The sequence below is a fragment of the Colias philodice genome, chromosome 30 (genome assembly GCF_061535455.1).
Source record: "Colias philodice isolate Cphi_HAF_F1 chromosome 30, ilColPhil1 Martin Lab GWU primary, whole genome shotgun sequence".
In the NCBI taxonomy this organism is placed as follows: domain Eukaryota; kingdom Metazoa; phylum Arthropoda; class Insecta; order Lepidoptera; family Pieridae; genus Colias; species Colias philodice.
The window spans coordinates 2546608-2570733 of NC_143115.1; the positions used below are offsets into that span (position 1 = coordinate 2546608).

A 24126-nucleotide genomic window follows, 5' to 3' on the forward strand; every position below is an offset into this window, starting at 1 on the left:
AATACCAAATGAGATGTCATTTGACTTGCAAGTTAGCAACAAATTTTGCAGTCATTGTAAAAGTCATTGTTAGTGTTAAATGTAAAATTTTACATTAATCTTAACTTTAACTAAAATATTGTGCAACCAAGCCTTATTCATAGTGATATTGCATGGATATGTTTATGAACTGATATGAAAGCAAATTATTTAAAATAATAGGAAATGGTATGGAATAAAACACAGACAATATTTTTAATCCGATTTATTAAAAAATTCGTTAACTTAAAACTAAATGCTATTATGAGACACCAGTAAATGTACAAATTATAGTCTTATTAAATATTAAACTAATTCATATACATATTAACGCCAAGCTGTAGATTTTAAATAGACTGTAGCAATTTACACATGAAAATAATAAATTTATTTTTATATTTATGAACGTGAAATTTGGCCCATGACCTCGTAAACCCTTCCGCTACGGCCAAAAGGCTGAAAAGGAAGGATGTATTCTAGAAGGCAGACGAGACGCTGGTCTTTTCGCCTACATAGTTTTAAGTCACCTCATCTGATAAAAGACTGATTGCAGATCACAATAGAAAAAATATTTATGAACGTAAGATCGTAAACAAATGTATGGAAATTGGCTAAGAAATTCAATATTTTACACAATTATTTCACTTGATTGAGAAAGTTACACTTTGACATGATAATTAGTATAAAGTATAAAGTTATTATTATTATAACTATGAAATTATACTATGTTTATGTTTATTTTTTAGAACATTGACTTTTTAACAAAATTAAAAAACAATACAATTATTAACTAATCGAGTTTTAAAAACGATAATGTTTAGAATTTAATAGTTTTGAAATCCATAGCTATTTAACCCGATTTCAGGACAAACTAGTTTAGCCTAGGCCAAACTAGTTTGTCCTAAAATCGGGTTTGGCCGGACATATAAAAAGGAAATCAATTGCCATAAATCATAATTTATCCATTCTTTTAGTCAAAACACATGGTAGTTTGATTTGAAACGAGTATTCGTAGCAACTAAGGTGTAGGGCAACACTTTGAAAAAAGCATGAATACAATTTTTAAATTAAAATTACACTGTTACTGACTTGTATGACAAATTTTGGTTAAATTTAACAACAAAAAAAATGTATGAGAATTCTTGATTTTAACTGTTTAAAAGGTTTTAATCAAGGTGATAATAAAATAATACAACAGTTTTTCAGAACCAAAACTTGAAATGCAATTGAAAGCGTTTACCAATTTATATAATACAAGTATAATAAACGAAAGAAAATTCGAGATTTATCTGTATTCTATTTTAAAGTATTCTTCTGTTTTCTAAACGAAGTAATAGTCTATGATGATTGACAGCTTCGAGATTCTGGAAAAGAAATATTAGAACTAACTTTAAAAAAGTATTAGAACAACAAAACAGTATATTATTGCAAATTTTCTATAAATATTATATTTAACTATTTGATAGTAATCACTAATACGTGAATATAATATTTAATAGTAATTATTACAAATACATATAAAACAAAGTCGCTTCCTGTCTGTGTGTATGCTTAGATCTTTAAAATTACATAACAGATTTTGATGTTTTTTTAATAGATAGAGTGATTCAAGAGGCAGGTTTTAGTATATAATTTATTAGGTATAATTGTTTTTATGATGATTTTGAATATGTTGAATTGTGTAATAGGGATGATATGTGTTCTTTCCGTCAGTTATTTGTTGTTGTGTTCTAATGACATGTGTTGTTTCTGATGATGGCATATTGTGTTATTTCTGGTCATAATTAGTGTTGTTTCTGTTGATGGCACGTGTTGTTACGGTTATGATTAGTGCTGTTTCTGGTTAGTACATGTGTTGTTTCTTGTGATGAGGTGTTGTTTTTTGTGATAATGTGTTGTGTTGTTATTGGTTATGATTTGTGTTGTGTCTAATGACCATTTATGTTGTTTGTTGTTTTTTTCTGTTTATGTCTTATGTAGTGTCTCCTGTCAACTTACCTACAACAACCGTCCCCTACAGTTCGGCTCGCCACAATGACAGTACAAAACCTTCCCGGGAACCGACCCCACGTCATAATTGTAGTTCCAAGTCAGCTCCTTGCCGGCGCGTATGTGTGTTAGTGCGAAGAACGCGACCCACGGAAAGCGCGGATCGTGCGTGTCTACGAACACGTTTTGAACGAACACGTTCGGACAACAGGAGTGCTGTAATAAAAAAAAAAGACGTGTGTCACTCGGGGACTGCCGCGGTAAAGCTATTGCATGCTATGCCTTCAAGCCACACCTCCGAGCCCGTCGAAGTGTGAGGTTTTTCGTTACGGAATTTCTCGATTCGGTCCCCGCGCTCAAGGCCCGCGATAGAAGCTATGCAATAGCTTAAAAACGGGGAAAAAATCTTCAGTGACTTGATTAGTTGGGGGAGGGAATAGAATAGGTATAGATAATATTTAATTGGGTAATTTTTTTTTTGAGTTATTTAGGGGAATTTTTACATAGAAATAGTACGTATTTAAACAATACTAGTGCATTAAATATATGATCAAACTAGATTTCCGCCCGCGGCTTCGCCCGCGTTTTCAAAGGAAAACCCGCATAGTTCCCGTTCCCGTGGGATTTCCGGGATAAAACCTATCCTATGTGTTAATCCAAGTTACCCTCTATATGTGTGCTAAATTTCATTGTAATCGGTTCAGTAGTTTTTACGTGAAAGAGTAACAAACATCCATACATCCATACATCCATACAAACTTTCGCCTTTATAATAGTATTAAGATCTGATTTTTTTTAGTGAGTTCAGACTGCCGATAATAAAAAAGAAGACAGCAATATTTTTATTTAAAATAAAAATGTAACCTTATTAAAAAAATCCTTTAAACAACCATCTACATTTATTTAAAAACAAAAAAGACGGGTTGCACTGGGGGAGTGCCGGCAGAAGTGAAAACTTGATTATTAACGTTGAGCATGTTTGATATCCATCCGTCTTACGCTTTTTCGATCAGGTCACGTGTCCTGACGCGAGTTTAAGATTTTATACCCATTACAGAAAAAGTGCTCAACGCCGCTAAAGAAGTTTTCACTTCAACAAAGATATCTGATTTATCCCTACTTGGATAACTATTAAAAAAACTTTAAGGGTGCATTCCCACCAACAATGTGCGAGGATGAGTAGCGAGGAATGTGTTTGTAAAGAACCAATCATATCGCTTCATTAAGTTTGAAATTTGTAGCGTTTAGCGTTTGAAGCGATACCATTGGTTATTAACAAACACATTCCTCGCACACTATTGGTGGAAATGCACCCTTAAAATGAATATTGTTTACTGAGTAGATAGTATTCAAATAATCTATACTAATATTATAAAGCTGAAGAGTTTGTTTGTTTGTTTGAACGCGCTAATCTCAGGAACTACTGGTCCGATTTGAAAAATTCTTTCGGTGTTAGATAGCCCATTTATCGAGGAAGGTTATAGGCTATATATCATCACCCTAAGACCAACAGGAGCGGAGCAATGCGGGTGAAACCGCGCGGCACAGCTAGTATATTATAATACTTACATTAAGATACCGTCCAATATTGCCCTGCACCTTAGCGTCCATGATATAGCACGCTTCGTCTTCGCCGTATAAAGTGCGAACCGATCTGCGAAATTATTATATTGAAATTGATATTTTTGGTTTTATGGCATTCAAATGCTTTATAAATATAATAAAAATTGTCGCGGTGTGTCCCTTAGACACATAAAACTGAAAGAATAGAATAAGTTCGATCTCTCTGGCGGGTCACGAGTGGCTGAATTGGTCAGGCATCCGCCCCGGTTTGGCGCGAAAGGATGCGGGTTCGAGTCCCGCTGAGTGATCGAATTTTTTCTATTCTTTATAAATTTATAATTATTACATTATTAAAATATCATATTCAATTATTATATTATACATAAGCAGATTGTCCTGGCGTTGCTCGTATTGACCGGCAAAATATCGGAATCGATGGTAAATGTTAAAAATATGTAATGACGATTCAAAAGTGCTTCTAGAAGAAGTCTAATTGAATAAATAAATGTTTGAGTTTGATTTTGTAGCATCTTTTCATAGGTTGAGCAGATTTTTAGTTAAATCGGAACCAACAGATAATAAATTAAATATTTTTTCTCAAAGTGGTAATATACATACATAGTATTTTCTAGTGTTTGATTTTACGCGAGTATTATACATTTAGAAATTAAAGATTTTAACGGATTTAAAACGCGATTTATTCAATATATCATGGTCACGGGGAGACAGTCTCCTCGTGACCACGCTAGCTTTAAAGTGTTCGAAACGTCGGGAAAATAATATAATGAATAAATCGCGTTTAAAATCCTTTAAAGTCTTTAATTTCTAAATATACATATATTAGAATTTTAGCCAGTGACTTTATTGACAAATAGTGCAGTATATTTTTTCTGAAATCGGCTTCAAAATTGAAAGTGTACCTCGTTTTTTTTAATTAGAAAAAGATTGTTAGTCCTAGCTTACATGAAGTAAGATGCAAAATTTGAGATTTTAGATATATTCATTATTCATACACAATATAAAACAAAGATATATTTATAATATAATATTTATTTATTTATTTACTTTTTATTGTACAACAGTCTTATAAAATAAAAGTACAACAAAACCGTTCAAAATGTACAAATGGCGGCCTTATGGCTCTAAGCCATCTCTGCCAGGCAACCTTCAGGTAAAGGACAGAACATAATATACCAAAGACTACGAAGCCAAATAACTAATTAATTTAGGGCTGATTTTTCAATCCTTGGTTAAAACTTATTCGTCGAATAATGTATAAAACCCATTTTAAAAACGTATTCTAATTGTATCCCGTATTTGACAGTTTACGTGACATTTTAATATTATCGTGTAATACTTTATTGGACGGATAAGTTTTATCCAAGCATTGAAAAATCGGCCCTTAAAATAATAAATTCGAAGAAAAAATAAATAAATAAAACACAACGTCACACATAATTTATAAATACAACAATAATATTATGATATTATAACTTGAAAAATTACCAAATAATGTATGTAATATACTCACTTATATTTAGATAGAAATTCGTTCCCTCCCATACCAGCAGTGGCCGTGAACTGCGAAGGTTCGCGAACTAAAAATTTAATAATTATATTTTAGAAATTAAGTCTAGTTTTGCTTATTATTATGAGAATAAGGTTTTAATACAAAATTAATTGTAATAGTCCTACTAATATTATAAATGCGAAAGTTTGTGAGGATGTATGTGTGTGTATATGCTACAGTCAAAACCCTGAACCAGTCAATATCCTTATTGACGGTAATTAAGGTTATTGACTAAGGGCATCGGTTAATATCCTTATTGACTGGTTTTATGTGACAAAATAAATTAATAAGATTATTGACCGACACCCTTAGTCAATAACCTTATTGACTGATTTAAAGAGCAGACATTCAGTCAATATAGGTTTTAAACAACGTACTGAATAGATTTTAACACTTAAATCTTTCTGTAATGGGCAAGTAAAACTCGCTATTGTTTTACTTGCCTTGAATTAAATCTTAAATCAAGAAATAACCTCACCATCTTCATCATCACTAATGGTGATACAATCATCACCGCTCTTCTTTTCTCTATCTTTGTCCGCTTCAGTCTCTTGTTTCTCTTTCTCTTCTTTATTCTTTGTCCTTTTCCTTAAGCGCTTACTGTAAAATTATATTTTATTAAAAAAATATATGCATATAAAGTTAAGACTTAAGATAGCAACACAAAAAAGTATTTTCTGAAATTAGAGCGCACTGCACTGAAAAAATCTTTTTTATGGCAGAGCAATATGTCTTAACGAAAAATAACAAAAAAACTTATTCAGCATTATTCATAGTTAGAATAGAAAAAAAAACAGATGAATTAGGAGCCGCCTCTTTTTTAGATCAATTTAAAATTATCGCAAAAAACACTATTAAATATTACAATACAATATTAGCACAGATAAAAAAAACTTGAAGAATTCTTCTTTCCTTCTTGAAGACAAGTTCAAATTAAAATTACATTTATTTGTCAGTTTTATAATCAAAACTAGCTGTTGCCCGCAGCTTCGCCTGCGTAGATAAGACGAATTTTCATGATACTAACTTTCATCCCCTTTACCCCTTTAGGGGATGAATTTTCTAAAATCCTTTCTTACCTGCATGCCAAATTTCAGCCCGATACGTCCAGTGGTTTGGGCTGTGCGTTGATAGATCACTATATCAGTCACCTTTGAGTTTTATATATTACTAGGTTTCCGCCCGCGGCTTCGCCCGCGCAGTCAAAGAAAAACTCGCATAGTTCCCGTTCCCGTGTGATTTCCGGGATTGCGTCATTTTTCCGGGATAAAAAGTAGCCTATGTCCTTTCTCGGATATCAAAATATCTCCATACCAAATTTCATGAAAATTGGTTCAGTAGTTTAGGCGTGATTGAATAACAGACAGACAGACAGAGTTACTTTCGCATTTATAATATTAGTATGGATATATAGAATATATAGATAAATAATATAATACTCACTTAAACTTCATAACCCCACTCCCAATATAACTCGGCACGAATTCATCGTCGTCTTTCTCTGCACTTTTCTCTTCTTCCGTCGTTGACGACTCTTCTGTCTCACTCTCGTCTGATGTCTTTTCACTCTCTTTCTGTTTCAATTCATTAAGAATACATGTATAAAATAATAATAGTTAAAAAAAACTAAAAAACACGCTTTTTATAGAAAACCGAAGTAAAAAATAGACAATTTTCATCAAATTATTGTATTGTCATCGGTCCTCAATAAATCTACAAAGTTTGAACGAAATCTGGCCGTTTAAAGTGGGTCAAAATCGCGCCCAAAGAAGTCGGTTACAAACATACAGGTGAAGCTAATATAAAGCGTGTAAAAATGTGTGCGTGTACTAGTGTACACACGTAAGAAGTGAAACTTCTTTATGACTTTATTTTTCAAAAAATAATTTACTATATGCAACTTTACAGAAATACGTTGAATCACGCGTGGTAGGGATAAGAAAAAGATGGCGCGTAACGGAAAAATGTCACGTGTAACGAAAAAATGTTACACTAAATTTTTTCCAACCCCGATAAAGAAGTTTCACTTCAAAAGTTTTTTTTTAACAATATAACACACAATAAACAACTAGACTCACGATAACAAAAATTGTCTGTAGCAAAACTCTGACTACGCGAATTAGGCAGAGTTTTCTAATGAGCGATACAATGAACTTTGAACATTACTACCACGAAATAAGGTGTTATTTTCAATAAATGTTTTGTACAACGACATTCTGGACGAGCTTTTAACCATTTTTCTAATGAGTGGTGATTTATTTCAAAGAATTTATGATATACAATTTTTGGTTAAAAGATATTATTAATTTGACTAAAAGATATTAATTTTTATTATAAACATGTGGCATAAATCTTTTAATAATTTCTCTTTTAGGTCAAACTCAAACTCAAAAAAAGGGCGAAATGATAATATTTAAAAGCTCGATTAATCTTAATTTTTTTTAACATTACATACGTTTTTATCTGACAACACATTTTTTTATCCTGGCTAAAACGAGGAAAGCCGGGGGTAAAACCGATTTAATTATAAATTATTATATTACCTTATCCAATTGTTTAATAGACTCCGGTATATCTTCTTCATATCCCTCCTTCATTTGTTCCACTACTTCTATATAGTCGAGTTCTGCCAAATATTCGTCACCTTCATTGAGACCGTCCTGTTTTTAAAAAAATATGTTAAAACGATATTAATATAAAATTTAATAAAGCGAAATAAATGACGTGTTGTAAATAACAAAATTATTAAAGCAATAATTTTTGTAAATAAAATGTATGCTCCTAAGATAAGACGGGAAAATTCTTTCGAATGTTCAAATATGATTCGAAATAACTCAACTCATTTTGAAAATTATTTTTTCAGCAGATAGTTATAGTGATCTTGAGTCACTTATTTTTGATAAGATTATCGTTTCTTAGAAAAAAATTAAATAAGTATATAGGTTACTCGAAAAAGCTTGATCGAAAGATAAATCACATTGTTATCAAAATAATGTTTAAAAAATCAATACCGAAAAAGTATAATGTGTAAAATCCCCAACAAAATATTATAACTCATTATAATTGACCAAAATCTTACATTAACATTAATAATAAGGTTTAAATTTAACTTCAGAATTATTTTTTTACTTACCAAATTAGCAGTAGCATCGGTGAGCAAATTTCCCGCGTAGATACACAAAAATGCCCCTTTGGGCACATCGTTTAGGGCACGAATGCCCCAACCTCTATTCATCGTCTTAAATACCTGGAAAATTATTAATTTAGTATTACATAATAGTAATCTAAAATAAATAAATAAATAATCTATACTAATATTATAAAGCTGAAGAGTTTGTTTGTTAGAACGCGCTAATCTCGGGAACTACTGGTACGATTTGAAAAATTCTTTCGGTGTTAGATAGCCCATTTATCGAGGAAGGCTATATATCATCACGCTAAGACCAACAGGTGAAACCGCGAGGCGCAGCTAGTACTTAATAATATTCTTAAATACCTGTAAAAATATTGAAGTGAAACTTCTTTAGGCGCGTTGAGAGTAAAATTTCAAGGTCATGGCAATACCGTCACGTCATGTAGAAAGGCGACGACTTTGGTATCTTTGAATCTTGCCAACTAAGTTTCACTTCTAACACGTATGCTCGGTACACACGCTCTTTTTTAAAAATCTTCTGTTTATTTATTATTATTATATTTTTTGTATAAAAAAATTATACCCACTTGTAATTTTAGTTGTAAAGGATGTTGTGCGACTCTGTTCAAACATGTAGACTTGCATTTGCACCTAGAAATAAAAAAGAAAAAAATATTTAATTTATAATTACCATTAACAAAAACAACGTTTGCATTTTTTCATAAAATAATCTATACAAATAAAAATGTGTGCGTGTAGTGTGTACTAGTGTACACACGTAAGAAGTGAAACACCTTTATGCCCTTATTTTTCGAAAAATAATTAACTATATGCAACTTTACAGAAATACGTCGAATCACGGGTGGTAGGGATAAGAAAAAGATGGCGCGTAACGAAAAAATGTCACGCGTAACGAAAAAATGTTACACTAAATTTTTTGCCAACCCCGATAAGTTTCACTTCAATAAAATTGTAGTTTGTAATGTTAAAATAACCGCTTTGTACTAAATTCATATGAATATCGGATACACGGTATATATATCAAAGTAGTAATTTTAACAATTTTTGTCTGTCTGTTTGTTCCGCATAATCTCTGGGATGGTTAGACATTGACAGATAGCTGATGTAATAAGTTGTAACTTGGGCTACTTTTGATATTCCCACAGGGACATTAGGGTTTAAAACGAAATAAATAAAATAAAATTGAGTACTTTACAGGGTGCAAACAAAATCAAATTTCGTTTTTACGTGATATAATTTCCTATTGTCACATTCTTATTATTCAGAAATATAATTTTTCACAGTACAGCCAAACAAACAAACAAACAGCCCTCACCTCGAGTTACACTCGTATATACCGGACGGCAATTGTTCCGGCAATCTCTTGTACACGTAACCAACTTTTTTCACATCGAGTCCAATTGTTCTAGCACCTTCTAGAGTCATTTTCCAACAGGCGCATTTGCTTTTATCCTGCAAATTATTAAATATCATATAAAGTTAAGTTAGTGAAGTCCCGTGTCCCCTAGTGGGGTAAGGGGCAGATGCATTATACATCTGTTTCACTGATCGATTTTCTTTAGGGACAAGTAGGTGATCAGCATTCTGTGTCCTACCAGACCGACACATTTGTTTTTCTTCGTCTCCACCGGGAATCGAACCCAGGACCCTCTGTTGTACGCTCACGCGTCAACCACTATACTAAGGAGGCGGTCAAAAATATTATATAGATAAAACAATAATCGTTTCAAAAATAATAGTCCTACTAATCACTACATAGTATAAAACAAAGTCGCTTTCTCTGTCCCTATGTATGCTTAAATCTCTAAAACTACGCAACGGATTTTGATGCGGTTTTTTTTAATAGATAGGGTGATTCAAAAGGAAGGGTTTAGTATATAATTTATTATGTTTTATACAAAAAGCGGAAAGCTAGTCTTTATCTATACTAATATTATAAAGAGGAAAAGTTTTAAGTATGTATGTATGTATGGTTTTCACGCATAAACTACTGGACCGATTTCAAAAATTCTTTCACCATTAGAAAGCTGCATCTTTACTGAGCAACATAGGCTATATTGCATTTTCAAAAAAATTAGAGATCCTTACCAAAAATGCAATAATGTAACCCAAGGTGTAAAAAAATCCTCAATAAAACTTCTGTCATCGCGTGCGCTGCGGAATCTATTGAAGATAGAACAAAAAAATGTTCTACGGTATTATAGAATGGATCAATATCTACAAGAAAGTCCGCGATACCATATGTCCATCTTCAGTAGTTATGTTACTACAACAACTTTTTTACGTTTTCAAAGTAAATAGAAGTGCCGACAGTAATCAAACCATGTTATCCATACACATATATTAATCCTTATCCCATTAAATGATGTTTTATTATAGACTGTTTCAATACCAGCAAAATACTTTTTAAATGAAAAGAATTGGATATTCCATTCAAAAGATATAACGAATTTTTAAAAGTGTCAATCTACAGAAAATAGTAGGTATACTGTTCGAGCAGGCCGTAGTGCGGGGGTCACGGAGGAATTCTACCAATATGCGTCTTGACGGAACACATCTATGAAAGATTTCCCCACTAAAACAAAAAAAAAAAGGCCGTAGTGCGGGACGGGGTAAAGGTGATTTTCATGTGATTAAAAATTAAACCTATAGTCCGACCTATAGTAGACTTTTCACTGTCACGATATCGCTATCTATGCGGGTGAAACCGCAGGGCATTGCTAGTAATATATAAAACTCAAAGGCGACTGATATAGTGATCTATCAACGCACAGCCCAAACCACTGGATATATCGGGCTGAAATTTGGCATGCAGGTAGATGTCATAACGTAGGCGTCCCCTAAGAAAGGATTTTGATCAATTCTACCCCCAAGGGGATAAAATAGGGGATGAAAATTATTACTATGAAAATTTTTCTTTTCCACGCAGGCGAAGCTGCGGGCAACAGCTAGTATAATATAATTGTCTCACCGCACAATCATCCTCACAGTCACATCCGCACAAGAACTCCGGGTCCAAATTCAGTGGGACCCCAGCGGTGGGGGTCCGCTCTGTATTGTACGAACAGAACTCCGGTAGTGACTCGTCGTAGTAGTTCACACACGGCACGGGTACGTTTTCTTTGCCGTGGGATAGATCCTGGAATTACAAGTGTTATAAATTTATAAATAGAAAAAATTCGATCACGAGGCGGGACGAAGATCGATTTTTTTCTATTCTTTATAAATTTATATTTATAAAGCATTTGAATGTCATAAAACCAAAAATATAAATTCATTACAAGTGTTTTCTAGTGCTTGATTGAGCATTATTACTATTTGGTTATTTCTATTCTCCACTATTGACTTATTTCTATTCTATTTTTAATCTTGCATATTTTAATTTACATGTTTTATTGTTTTGTTTCTTATTATACTCGGTGTTATTTGTCAAGTCAAATAAATGATATTTCTTTCTTTCTTTAACCCACTTAAAAAAAAGGAAGAGGATTGTCGAATTATGAATTATCCCGTAAGGATTGTTGAATTAAGAATTGTCCCGTAAGAATTGTTGAATTATAAATTATCCCGTAAGGATTGTCGAATTAAGAATTATCCCGTAACGATTGTTGAAAACTACCCAAACTACCCACATTTTTTTCGAAAGCTTTTCCCAAACTACCCACATTTTTTTCAAAAACATCCCAAACTACCCACCTTCTTCGATATGAGACACTTATTAATCACGAACTCCGCCAGACAGTGCGTGTTCGGGTTGAAGTCGAACAGATCCACGCCCATGTCGGAGCCGACCGCGCGCAGGTACTTGTGCAGCTCGCGCATGTTGCGGACGCGCCGCCCGCACGGGGCTCGGTACATTACAGACTTGTTGCCCTTCCAGCGGACTATTTGCCTGTGTATTTGGAGAAAATTCATTAAAATGTAGAACAATATGTATTTTTAATTAGGAGAATATATTATTATATCCACTAGGTTGCCAATCGAAATTTGGCCGCAAGCATTTTTAATTAATATTCATCATCTTTAACAGCCAGCAACCCTCTTTTTCGGCCGGATTTAATTAGGCAACGATAATTAAAAGAAGAAAAAAAATAGCTTTAATTTGATATATAACTATCACTACATAGTATAAAACAAAGTCACTTTCTCTGTCCCTATGTCCCTTTGTACGCGTAAATCTTTAAAACTACGCAACAGATTTTGATGCGGTTTTTTTTAATACATAGAGTGATTCAAGAGGAAGGTGTGAGTTTAATTTATTAGGTTTTAGACAAAGCGGGCGGTAAGCTAGTTTATACATAAAGAAAAAAAAAAAGAACAAAAGTGTGGCAGCCCTTTGGCTTTTGGTATTTTGCCGTGGCTTCACAAGCACAGCACTGATTTTCAGTGGGCCCGTAAAAGGTGAAACAAATTAAAACAGTAAAAAAAGACGTTGTGAACTATGTTTATACTCTGGTTATATGTAAAAACGTTTAGATATTTTTCATCAGTTAACGATGTCGTGAGATGACGATTCAAAAGTGATTTTATAAGAAGTCTAATTGAATAAATAAATGTTTTTAGTTTGAGTTTATCGACAACAAACCTCTCCCAACCGCTCAGCAGAGGCTTGGCCAGCGGGTTGTATGTGCGCAAATCTCGTAAAGCTAACACGTCACTGCATTTGCAGGTAACCCCCCCTTTTTTATTTATTTTCTTGCTTTTTTGAGGTGACAACGTCTTATAATTCGATAGCGCCGGCTGCACGCACGAAAAAACATGACTCATGCGGCGTTACCTCGCTCTGAGGCGTTCCATGTAAGGCTTGAAGTGCGAGCGAGAGCGCGGAACGAGCGACAAAGAAGCACAATCGGACGTTGTCACGTTCAACTATCGTCAGTAAACTGACTTACAGACAACCAATTTTTTTATATTTTTTGTTGCTATTCCCACTAGAACAACAAACCTCTCCCAGCCGCTCAGCAGAGGTTTTGCCAGCGGGTTGTATGTGCGCAAATCTCGTAAGGCCAATACGTCACGGCGTTTGCACGACACACTGCATGTATGAGAGCTCGTTATGCGGTACGGACGGACCGCGTTCTTGGGTGTGTAGTACTGGAAAAAATATATTATAGAAAGTTAAAACTATGAAGATGTCGAAAAAAATATAAAATATTAGCTTTCCACCCGCGGCTTCGCCCGCGCAGTCAAAGAATACGCATAGTTCCCGTTCCCGTGGGATTTCCGGGATAAAACCTACCCTATGTGTTAATCCAAGTTACCTTCTATATGTGTGATAAATTTCATTGTAATCGGTTCAGTAGTATTTGCGTGAAAGAGTAACAAACATCCATACATCCATACTTACAAACTTTCGCCTTTATAATAGTAGTAGGATAGAAAGTTAAAACTATGAAGATGTCGAAAAAAATATAAAATACTAGCTATCCACCCGCGGCTTCGCCCACGCAGTCAAAGAAAAACCCGCATAGTTCCCGTTCCCATGGGATTTCCGGGATAAAACCTATCCTATGTCTCGGGGTAAAAAGTAGCCTATGTCCTTTCTCGGATATCAAAATATCTCTATACCAAATTTCATGCAAATTGGTTCAGTAGTTAAGGCGTGATTGAGTAACAGACAGACAGACAGAGTTACTTTCGCATTTATAATATTAAGTATATGGACTAATGTGTGTTACAGAAGATACAAAATGGAAACTTTACATGTAATTTTTACGAAATACAGGATGTCCCAAATATGATCAATGGAACATATCTATACTAATATTATAAAGCTGAAAAGTTTGTTTGTTTGAACGCGCTAATCTCAGGAGCAACTAGTCCGATTTGAAAAATTCGTTCAGTGTTAGATAGTCCATTCATCGAGGAAGGCTATAGGCTATATATCATCACGCTAAGACCAACAGGAGTGGAGCAATGCGGGCGAAACCGCGGAGCACAGCTAGTTATAAAAAGAAATTCAGAAGATAATAAATGTCGAAAAGAATATAAAATACCCTTTATGTGTATCACGAAAGATAAAAAATCACGTTTGAAACTTTACATGTAATTTTTACGGAATACAGGGTGTCCCAAATATCATTGGAACATTTATAAGGCGCTGTTTACGTTAAAAATTATATTTCGATAACTTTCATTATTTACTTTAATGTGTATTTATATATCTAGCCTATAATTTGTTTAGTTTTAGATAGAGCGAAGAAATAATAACTCACCACAACTCGACTTGTGAAATTGTCCAATTTCGAAGAAACAGGCGGTGCTTGTGAAGGTTGTGTTGTTGATTTCTTTGCTACGGCACGTTGGCGACGAATCTCCTATTTCAAGAAATGGTCAAGCGTGAGACATGTTTCTTTTTGTTTATCTCAATTCTAACGATGCATTATTTCAATTATCTATTGACATTATGCAGCATCTTTTTGAATTTGATATTTTGATTTAATGGCATTCAAATATAAATTTTTAAAGAAAATAATTAATGCCAAAGATCTACCATCGTTACAATATTGTTATCATTGAAATAATGTTTCATATTGGTTGAGATAGTTGTTAATTATCCAATAGATGGTGTGTCCCTTAGGGTCGATTTTTCAATGATTGGATAAAACTTATTCGTCGAATAATGTATAAAACTACCATTTTAAAAACGTATTCTAATTGCCCGTATTTGACAGTTTACGTGACATTTTAGTACTATCGTGTAATACTTTATTGGACGGATAAGTTTTATCCAAGCATTGAAAAATCGGCCCTTAGACACATAAAACTGAAAGAATAGAATAAATTCGATCGCTCTACCGGGATGCTCCCCGGCTTGGCAGAATACGCGGGTTCGAATTCCGGCTAGTGATCGTATTTTTTCTATTTTTTTTTAATTATATGCTAATTTTTATAGAAATTGACATTCAAACGTCGAAAACTGAATAATATATCTATTTAATTGTGAAAAGCTTTAAATAATTAAACATCTTTCTTTTTTAAATATAAATACATAAATTCGCTAATATATAAACTCAAACACATACCTCGTTAATAACTTCTTTTTGTTGCGCCAAATCATTTGCCTTCATCTGTTCGTCTGACCTCGTGTACTCTACGTATGGTATGTTGGTCTGGAACAAAAAATATATTCTTTAACTAGCTTTCCGCCCGCGGCTTCGCCCGCGTTTTCAGAGAAAACCCCGTATAAACCCCTTTCCCGTGGGATTGCCGGGATAAAACCTATCCTATCTCTCAAGTTGGACCGAACTGCACATGGTGTGCGAATTTTATTATAATCGGTTAAGTGGTTTAGGAGTCCATTGAGGACAAACATTGTGACACGAGATTTATATATATTAAGATTTTACATACATATATGATGTCTATAATTTAACGGTGATATACATAATATCACCGTCTAATTATAAATATCTTCAGATTATAATCCGTCGAATAATTGTGCTGACAACACTTAATTTTGGTAGATTATAACGTATCGAAGTGAAAGTATTTTAAACCATTTTTAAACGCCATTTTTGTGTCTTGAACCTAAAGAATCGTTTGTGCTACCTTTCACTGTTGTGAAACGTCGCAAAATCAACAAAAACTAACTCTATAGACATTCCCTCCCCAATACACAACTTTGGCATAGAAACTGAGCAAATTTTTCCAAGAAAACTGACTTTTTAGTCATATTCTTACCCTAGAATGCGCCTGCGCTCGGGGCAAAGCCCTAGTCCTGTGCCTTTCAGCCGCTTGCTGCTCTAAGAACAGCGGCTCCAAACGATTCGACCCTCGATATATCCACTCCAATCTGTCCTGAAGGTCTTTACCGAATTGCACCAGGACAAGGGAAGCGTCCACTTTCAGCACTTTCGATGGACACCATTTACCTGAAATATTGATAAAATTTATGAATATTTCGTTTCGTTGTTTGTATACATTATTTGTAAGATATTTTTTATATGAAGATATTTCACCTAAATTTAGATATTTCACCGCGATCTCATCTGACATATGTGGTAAAAAGGGTTTTTTCCAGGTCTTTTGTGACATTAAATTTAGCATATTTGAAAAAAAAACGATTTCGCTGGTAACACGATGACTCTAAATAATGAATTTGTCGAGCTCTATAAAAGCACTTGCAGTTACTTCAAACCACAAACAGAGTGTTTTTCAAAGTCAAAAATTATTATTTATTACCTAATCCCATATTTCAAATTAGTATAAACTTATGATTCTAGTCATTATTTTAATTTTTAATTTATCAAGTCACGTTCTACCCTCAATTTTTATGGATAGCCAAACTAATAAGAAATTTGCTATTTACATTCAAACTAATACGTATTTTTATGTTTTACATTTAACTTAAAAAATATATAAAACAAATACCTCTCCACTCAGTCTTAATAGACTGTCCAGCGTGTAACCTGACCATCGGTCTTTCCGGATAGTCCTTCAGATATTTCCGAACGAATTCCTTAGACGCGGTATACACTTCCTCCCAAACTAGGGACGAACATTCGCACACGAGCCGCGTGTTCGCGTGTTTAGCGTACTGGGCGTAACCGTGGTCGAAGAATATTAGATATCTGTGGAATTAGGGATAAAAACAACCAAATTGTACTTAAAAATGAAAAATATCTAGTCATTTGTGGTAGGGAAAAACATTTTTTTTTTGCCAAAAAAACGAAAAATATCTAGGTAACTGTGGGAAAATATAGGGAACCATTAATTGTCATATTTAGAATTGTAGATAAAATTTATATCAAAAATATTTTTACGGATTATTGAAGTGAAACTTCTTTAGGCGCGTTGAGAGTAAAATTTCAAGGTCTCCATACTACATAGTGAGGCGACGATTTTGGTACCTTTGAATCTTGCAAAGGAAGTTTCACTTCTGACACGTGTGCTTGGCACACACGCTCTTTTTTGTTCTAATCCTTCTTACTTACCTATAATTATTAACAGGATTAGGTATTTCGGCGATCACGCCTGCATAGTAACAGTCGTTTTTCTTTTGCCGTTTCTGCTTTTGATTCGTGTCTTGGAACAGTGCTATTACTCGAGTACCTAAAAGATAAAATAAAATTAATAAAAAAAGTTTTTTTAAACAAAATTAAAAGCGATCAATAACGATTTGTTCTTTTTTTACAATAATAGTTCAATTTATTTACATAATAGTAGAATATAATTTTTAAAGAGCAACTATGGAGTTTCTTGCCAGTTCTTTACCATAGACACTGCTTTCTGAATCGGGGGTAAATGTTAACAATATGTAATGACGATTCAAAAGTGCTTCTAGAAGAATTCTAATTGAATAAATATATTTGAGTTTGAGTTGGATATATTATTATAACTTACCAATAGTCATTCTTGCATTAGCCGGTTCGTAATATGCTAAGCACTGAGCGGTGAGATTTTTGTATAAATTCCGCGGCGCTTCAAATTTCACACGACAGTTCGTGTATACGTTCGACTGGTAAAGAAAAAATAATAATATATAGAAATGAATATTATTTAATATCGAAAAGACTGTTAATCTTTTAATTTGGTATAAATATAAGTTTTAAATGTATTAATCTACATTCTAATTTCTACATCAATATTATAACAGAAGGGAATTAATGTTTGTAAATATTTACTTAAGACAAATATGAAATAATCCATAATATAATATTATAAATGCGAAAGTAACTCTGTCTGTCTGTCTGTTACTCAATCACGCCTAAACTACTAAACCAATTTGCATGAAATTTGGTATAGAGATATTTTGATACCCGAGAAAGGACATAGGCTACTTTTGATTGCGAAATATGTACCACGGGCGAAGCCGGGGCGGACCGCTAGTAATATAATAAAGTGAATCGTTTTTACTTAAATCACCTTCTTAATTGAATGTCATGCTATCAGCACGTCTTACGTCTTCCTAACACTATTTATTAGAAAACTTCTAACCTATTTTCTTTCTAAGGGCTGATTTTTCAATTCGTGGATAAAATTTATTAGTCGAATAACGTTTTAAACTACCATTTCAAAAATGTATTCTTATTGCCCGTATATTTTGACAGTTTACGTGACATTCTAATATTATCGTGTAATACTTTATTGGACGGGTAAGTTTTATCCAAGGATTGAAAAATCGGCCCTAAAAAAACTTACAAAACAAAGTTTCTTGCTAATTTCACCTACAAAGTACCCCCTCTCCTATAAAATACACTATTTACTTAAAACATCCATTTGACGTAATTTTCTTAATAAACTTACTGACCATCGAGTTTTTACCCTTTACCTCGATAAATATCTATACAAACCCCCCTCTTTTACCCATAGTTACTTACCGAAGCGCACCCCACTTCAATAATAACCGCTTTGCCCCAAGAGCGCAATTCCTTCCTCTTCGCGTATACATCCATCCCGGGACGCAATACAGCTCGGACAATGTTCCCGGGCGGGGGCAAGTCTGCCGGGGCAACTTCCGCTGATAGTTTTACCACGGATATGTCCGTGTTCTGGAATGTTGGAAAGCTCCATTATGTTCATTGTGTTATAAAGGAAGAAAGGAAAAAATTATTCCTTTTTTCTTCTAATTAAGTTTCATCCACCCACAACATTCATACGTAATATACATTCAAAACAAAACACACAATAACGGCCGATCATAGACATTTATGCCCTCTACACTATCGGGGTCCACTTCTACTAACAGGGTCCATAAAATAATAATTTACGATAAAAATAATACAAAAAAAAAATGTTCTAGAATCGACTTCCATAACCACAAAGGAAACTACACCAAAATATTTTATATTAAATTCGACACATTCCAACAATAGAAATCTATATTATTTTTTAAATGGCATATGCTATATTTATTGTTTTTTCTTTTGAATAAACTTAAGCAATATAAATGCGAGCGGCTAGTTAAATATTTCAGAATAAGTATTTGATATCACAATTAAGTTATTTTTGAAGTGAAAACTTCTTTAGCGGCGTTGGGTATAAAATCTTAAACTCGCGTCAGGACACGTGGCCTGATCGAAAAAGCGTAAGACGGATTTTTTTTTTAGCCCTTATATTCCATGCGTAAGACGGATACCATTCCAAAATATCAAACATGCATTCAGCATGTTTGATATTTTGGAGTTAATAATCAAGTTTTCACTTCTGCCGGCACTCCCGGGGTGCAACCCGTCTTTTTTTTTATATAACAAGTGCATGAAAGAAGTTTTCATTTATCAAATCAAACAAAAAATATCGAAGGTAAGTTATCATTTCAATTAATACTTACATCATCTTCAGATTTATCTGCTGAAGCATCATCCTGAAACGTTTAAATTTGTTGTTGATAAACTTTGAAACACAATTGATAATTTCTCTTTAACAATATATAAGTGATCATATAAAGAAAATATTTAAGTTGTACACTATAATTTTTATTATTGAATCTTTATTTCTTAAGAAAACTTATTAGGTCACATAAACCAATGTCGTACTATAAACACAGACTCACAATCGCCTATGTCGTCAAAAATGTCTAAACGCCGAATTTAGAACCTTATTTCGTGTCAGTAATGTTCAAAGTCTATTGTATTGCACATTAATAAACTCTGCCTAAAACAAGTAGGCAACGTGTGGCAGAGTTTAGCTGCGGACAATTTGATTGTGTGTATAGTTGTTTATTCTTAAATGAAATAAAAACTAACTTTCTGTCCTTGCGTTTCTCCAGTAATCGATGTATATCGAAGCGGTATGGCCGCGCGTTTCGACGACGATTCGCTACTTGAAGACATACGACGTTTTAAATTACGTGATACCTGATACAAAAAAATAAAAATATATTGGAGGTAAGTATATTGAAATATGATTTTTTTAAATCTGACGAAAAATAATCAGATAAAATTAAGCTTAGAATATAAATACATATAATAGACAGTTACAAAGACAAATATAAAAATAAAACTAGTTGGAATTCCAAATTTTTGCGGAATTTAGAAGATATGGTAGTATGAAGTCTATAATTTGTATTTTCAGTTTTTATCATTATGTAAGTATAGGTAAATGTTAGCATGTCAAATACTTAAAACATTTTTTATGATCTATATTAGTTAAAACACTGAAAATCAGCATTTACATCACTTTAGATCAGTAAATGCTGAGAACAAGGTCATATTCAATTTTACAGTTTTAAAATAATTGTATGTACATTATTATATTAGTTTTATTTACGAACCACATATAGACACTTGTAAATTAAGGGCCGATTTTTCAATGCTGGGATAAAACTTATTCGTCGAATAATGTATAAAACTACCATTTTAAAAACGTATTCTAATTGCCCGTATTTGACAGTTTAGGTGACATTTTAATATTATCGAGTAACACTTTATTGGACGGATAAGTTTTATCCAAGCATTAAAAAATCGGCCCTAAAACATCTAACTTTAATTACATTAATAAAAAATAACATACCTCTGTTTGATTAGGCAAAGTCTCCAAGGTAGCATACTGAAAGGAAAATATATCAAATAATCTTCTTATATATAAAAATGAATCGCAAAATGTGTTGGTAAGCGCATAACTCGAGAACGGCTGAAACGATTTCGATAATTCTTTTTTTATTATATTCCTTGAAGTACGAGGATGGTTCTTATGTAGAGAAAACGTAAACATGTACCACGGGCGAAGCCGGGGCGGACCGCTAATATATCATATAAATGCTTTGGCTTTTTTTAAAGACATTTTTAAGTAATAGATATTATCTAGCTATCCTTAAAGTAGTAAAATAGGCTGGTAGGAGAGTAGAAAGTAGTAAGTAGGAGAAAGTAGTTAAAAGTAGTATTTTTCCTGAAACTGCGAAGTGTCTACATTAAACAGGGCAGGCAATTCCTGTATTTCCTGTTGGAATGTGGCGTATAATTCATTTATTAATTGATGTAACGAAGAAGTTATGTAGGTAGTTAGTAGTAAAGTAGTATAAAAAACAGTAGCACAGTAGGATAGTAGGAAAATATTATGTAGACAGTAGTTAGAAAGAAATAGTTGGTAGGAAGTAGTAAAGTAGTAATTTGGTAGTATACTAACGGTGCTCTGCGGAGTGTCGAATATACACAAAGCTGGTAATTCCTGTATTTCCGGTTGGAATGTGGTGTACAATTCATTTCGCAATTTGTCTGTAGACGCTTGACATTCTTTTAGCATGGCGTCTACTTGCATGCCTTCGCCTGTGAAAAATTTTTTAAAATTAAGTTAGTTTACTTATAAAACGATCCCCCTGGATCGTATTGTTTATCTAAATCTAGAAAGTGTAAAATTTTCATCAAAATTGGACCAGTCATTTACGACCAACATATAAACATACAGACGAACCTAAAAATATTTCTATTATAATAAATAATGTAGTATTTTCTTACTTTCCAAATCAGCCATTTGCTTCTTCAACTCATCGACGGTGTCAAGCAAACGGGAATCCATTTTGAATTTATCCCACGTTGCGTTGATCATATCTGCTAATTGTTCTTCTAATAATCTGAAAGAAAAAAACAAAATGTGTGCGTGTACTAGTGTACACACGTAAGAAGTGAAACTTCTTTATGACCATATTTTTCAAAAAATAATTTACTATATGCACCTTTAAGTACAGAAATACGTCAATCACGCGTGGTAGGGATAAAAACAAGATGGCACGTAACGGAAAAATGTTACACTACATTTTTTTCCAACCCCGATAAAGAAGTTTCACTTCAATTAATTGTCTGTAAAGTCGGTTTATTGACGATAGTTGAACGTGACAACGTCCGATTGTGCTTCTTTGTCGCTCGTTCCGCGCTCTCGCTTGCACTTCAAGCCTTACGTGGAACGCCTCAGAGCGAGGTAACGCCGCATGAGTCATGTTTTATCGTGCGTGCAGCCAGCGCTATCGAATTATAAGACGTTATCACGTCAAAAAGCAAATGCCATCTCTATATATAAAAATGAATCCCTATTTCCCTTGGTCACGGCATCACGCGTGAACGGCTGATCCGATTCCGATATTTCTTAGTGTGAAGTGTTCGTTATTGTCAGGGGAAGCACTTAATGACAGAAAAACTTAAGAAATTTGTTATATAAAATTAAGAAAATGCTTAATGCACCACTGAACCGATTTCGGTGAAATTTAGTAGAGATATAGTTTGAAGAATGAAAAAGCACATACGATAGGTTTTATCCCGGAAATCCCACAGGAACGGGAACTATGCGGGATTATCTTTCAAAACAAGTGCGGAATTATAATCTTACTAGCGGTCCGCCCCGGCTTCGCCCGTGGTACCTATATGTTTAAACTATCCTATCTCTCAAGTTGGATCGAACTGCACATGGTGTGCGAATTTTATTATAATCGGTTAAGTGGTTTAAGAGTCCATTGAGGACAAACATTGTGACACGAGATTTATATATATTAAGATATTAGATAACTTAAACATAATTCATACTAACTTGGCCCCCTTTTCCCCCACCAGCTCGGTTTCCACACCCTCAGGGTCCACTTCATCATCAGAATCCGAGTCGAGCACTTCGATGGGATCCTTGCAGTCTTTGCCCAAATCTAGGGACAGGAGGTCTTCGAAATTGCGTATGCCTTCGATTAGTTTCTGTAAAGTAATATGTTTATCAGATTTATTTATCATTTAGTGGAATTTTATGAGATCAGCATTTGAATTCAGTTTTTTTGTTCCAAAAAAAATTGGTACATTCAAATACTAAAAAATCTTCAAATTTAATAACTTGCCTAGGCAAATTCTTAAATATCATAGCTGGATATCATTTAGGATCATTTAGGAAGTTAATTAACGGTGCCATTTAATAAAGTGCCCTGGCTATCAATGATTTAACCAATACTATCTATACATATAATATAAATCTGACGAGTTTGTTTGAACGCGCTTATCTCAGGAACTACTGAGCCGATTTCAAAAATTCTTTCACCATTGGATATGTTCGTGATCCCCGAGTGCTATAGGCTATGTATGTACCACGGGCAAAACCAAGACGAAATGCTAGTATTTAATATAAATACATATACTTACAGCATTTCGCATCACTACAACATCAGCACAAGTAGCACACACATAAAATCGATTCTTCTTTGCCTCATAGAAACTCATAGTGCTGTTATCAGCCACATAGTATACATTTGTATTGTTCGGACACGATTCGTTGACGCACTTCTTTTTGCGTGCGCAGTCGGTTATTTCGTCCGATACTACTTCTGTTTCTAGAGCAATGTCTGTGAAATTAATTGTTTTTGATTTAATATTAAATAAATTGTACACTTTGCTACTGAAAAAAGGGCCAGGGCAAGGGACTACTTATTTTTTCAAGCGTATAGATCTAATAAAAGGGGTTATTAGTTATTACATTGTTTAAATTTTCAAGTATAAGTAACTTTGACTGTAGAAATTTAGTATAATAAATTATTTATTATTTTATACAACAGAAAAAAATAAAGGCCATCACGCTATTTACTTTTTCAAGAAAAGTTTATTTTTTTATTTATTTATTTTAGTTATAGACCGGGAGATACTGACACAAAATTTCGAGTCATTTGTAACAGGATGGCGGTTCTACAGGGTTCTTAGTACGCAATGACAAAAAGAAAAATGATGGTGTAAACGCTGGTACCGGCGGCTTAGTCGCGTGGGCGTTAGTCGAACTCGTCGGAAAATAGCGAAAGTCAAACGGTTTGTAACAGTATGGCACTTATTTTTCCTGTAAGTTTGAGGATCAACGAATATAAATACAAAATTTCAAAGATCTAGGTGTTGGAAATCTTCACTTATATAAATTAATAATAAATTTATTTTTCCAGTAT

At 33.6% G+C, this 24126-nt stretch overlaps 1 protein-coding gene across 1 annotated transcript in view; it reads right to left on the reverse strand.

The window, feature by feature from the left end:
- Positions 1-774: 774 nt before the first annotated feature.
- egg (SET domain bifurcated histone lysine methyltransferase eggless) overlaps positions 775-24126 on the reverse strand; it is a 32610-nt gene continuing 9258 nt past the window's right edge. The window contains exons 9-35 of the mRNA XM_089713302.1: positions 23342-23541; positions 22752-22906; positions 21689-21804; positions 21360-21499; positions 20748-20783; positions 19982-20092; positions 19567-19599; positions 18617-18787; positions 17640-17754; positions 17231-17348; positions 16668-16867; positions 15978-16168; positions 15320-15406; positions 14510-14611; positions 13240-13388; positions 11991-12186; positions 11266-11433; positions 9610-9746; positions 8861-8924; positions 8274-8387; positions 7684-7800; positions 6584-6714; positions 5619-5740; positions 5102-5168; positions 3577-3661; positions 2017-2223; positions 775-1382 (exon numbers count right to left, since the gene is read on the reverse strand). Coding sequence (XP_089569428.1) covers positions 2017-2223; positions 3577-3661; positions 5102-5168; positions 5619-5740; positions 6584-6714; positions 7684-7800; positions 8274-8387; positions 8861-8924; positions 9610-9746; positions 11266-11433; positions 11991-12186; positions 13240-13388; positions 14510-14611; positions 15320-15406; positions 15978-16168; positions 16668-16867; positions 17231-17348; positions 17640-17754; positions 18617-18787; positions 19567-19599; positions 19982-20092; positions 20748-20783; positions 21360-21499; positions 21689-21804; positions 22752-22906; positions 23342-23541 — 3332 coding nt within the window. The 3' untranslated portion in view covers positions 775-1382. The remainder of the gene's footprint in view (positions 1383-2016; positions 2224-3576; positions 3662-5101; positions 5169-5618; positions 5741-6583; positions 6715-7683; positions 7801-8273; positions 8388-8860; positions 8925-9609; positions 9747-11265; positions 11434-11990; positions 12187-13239; positions 13389-14509; positions 14612-15319; positions 15407-15977; positions 16169-16667; positions 16868-17230; positions 17349-17639; positions 17755-18616; positions 18788-19566; positions 19600-19981; positions 20093-20747; positions 20784-21359; positions 21500-21688; positions 21805-22751; positions 22907-23341; positions 23542-24126) is intronic.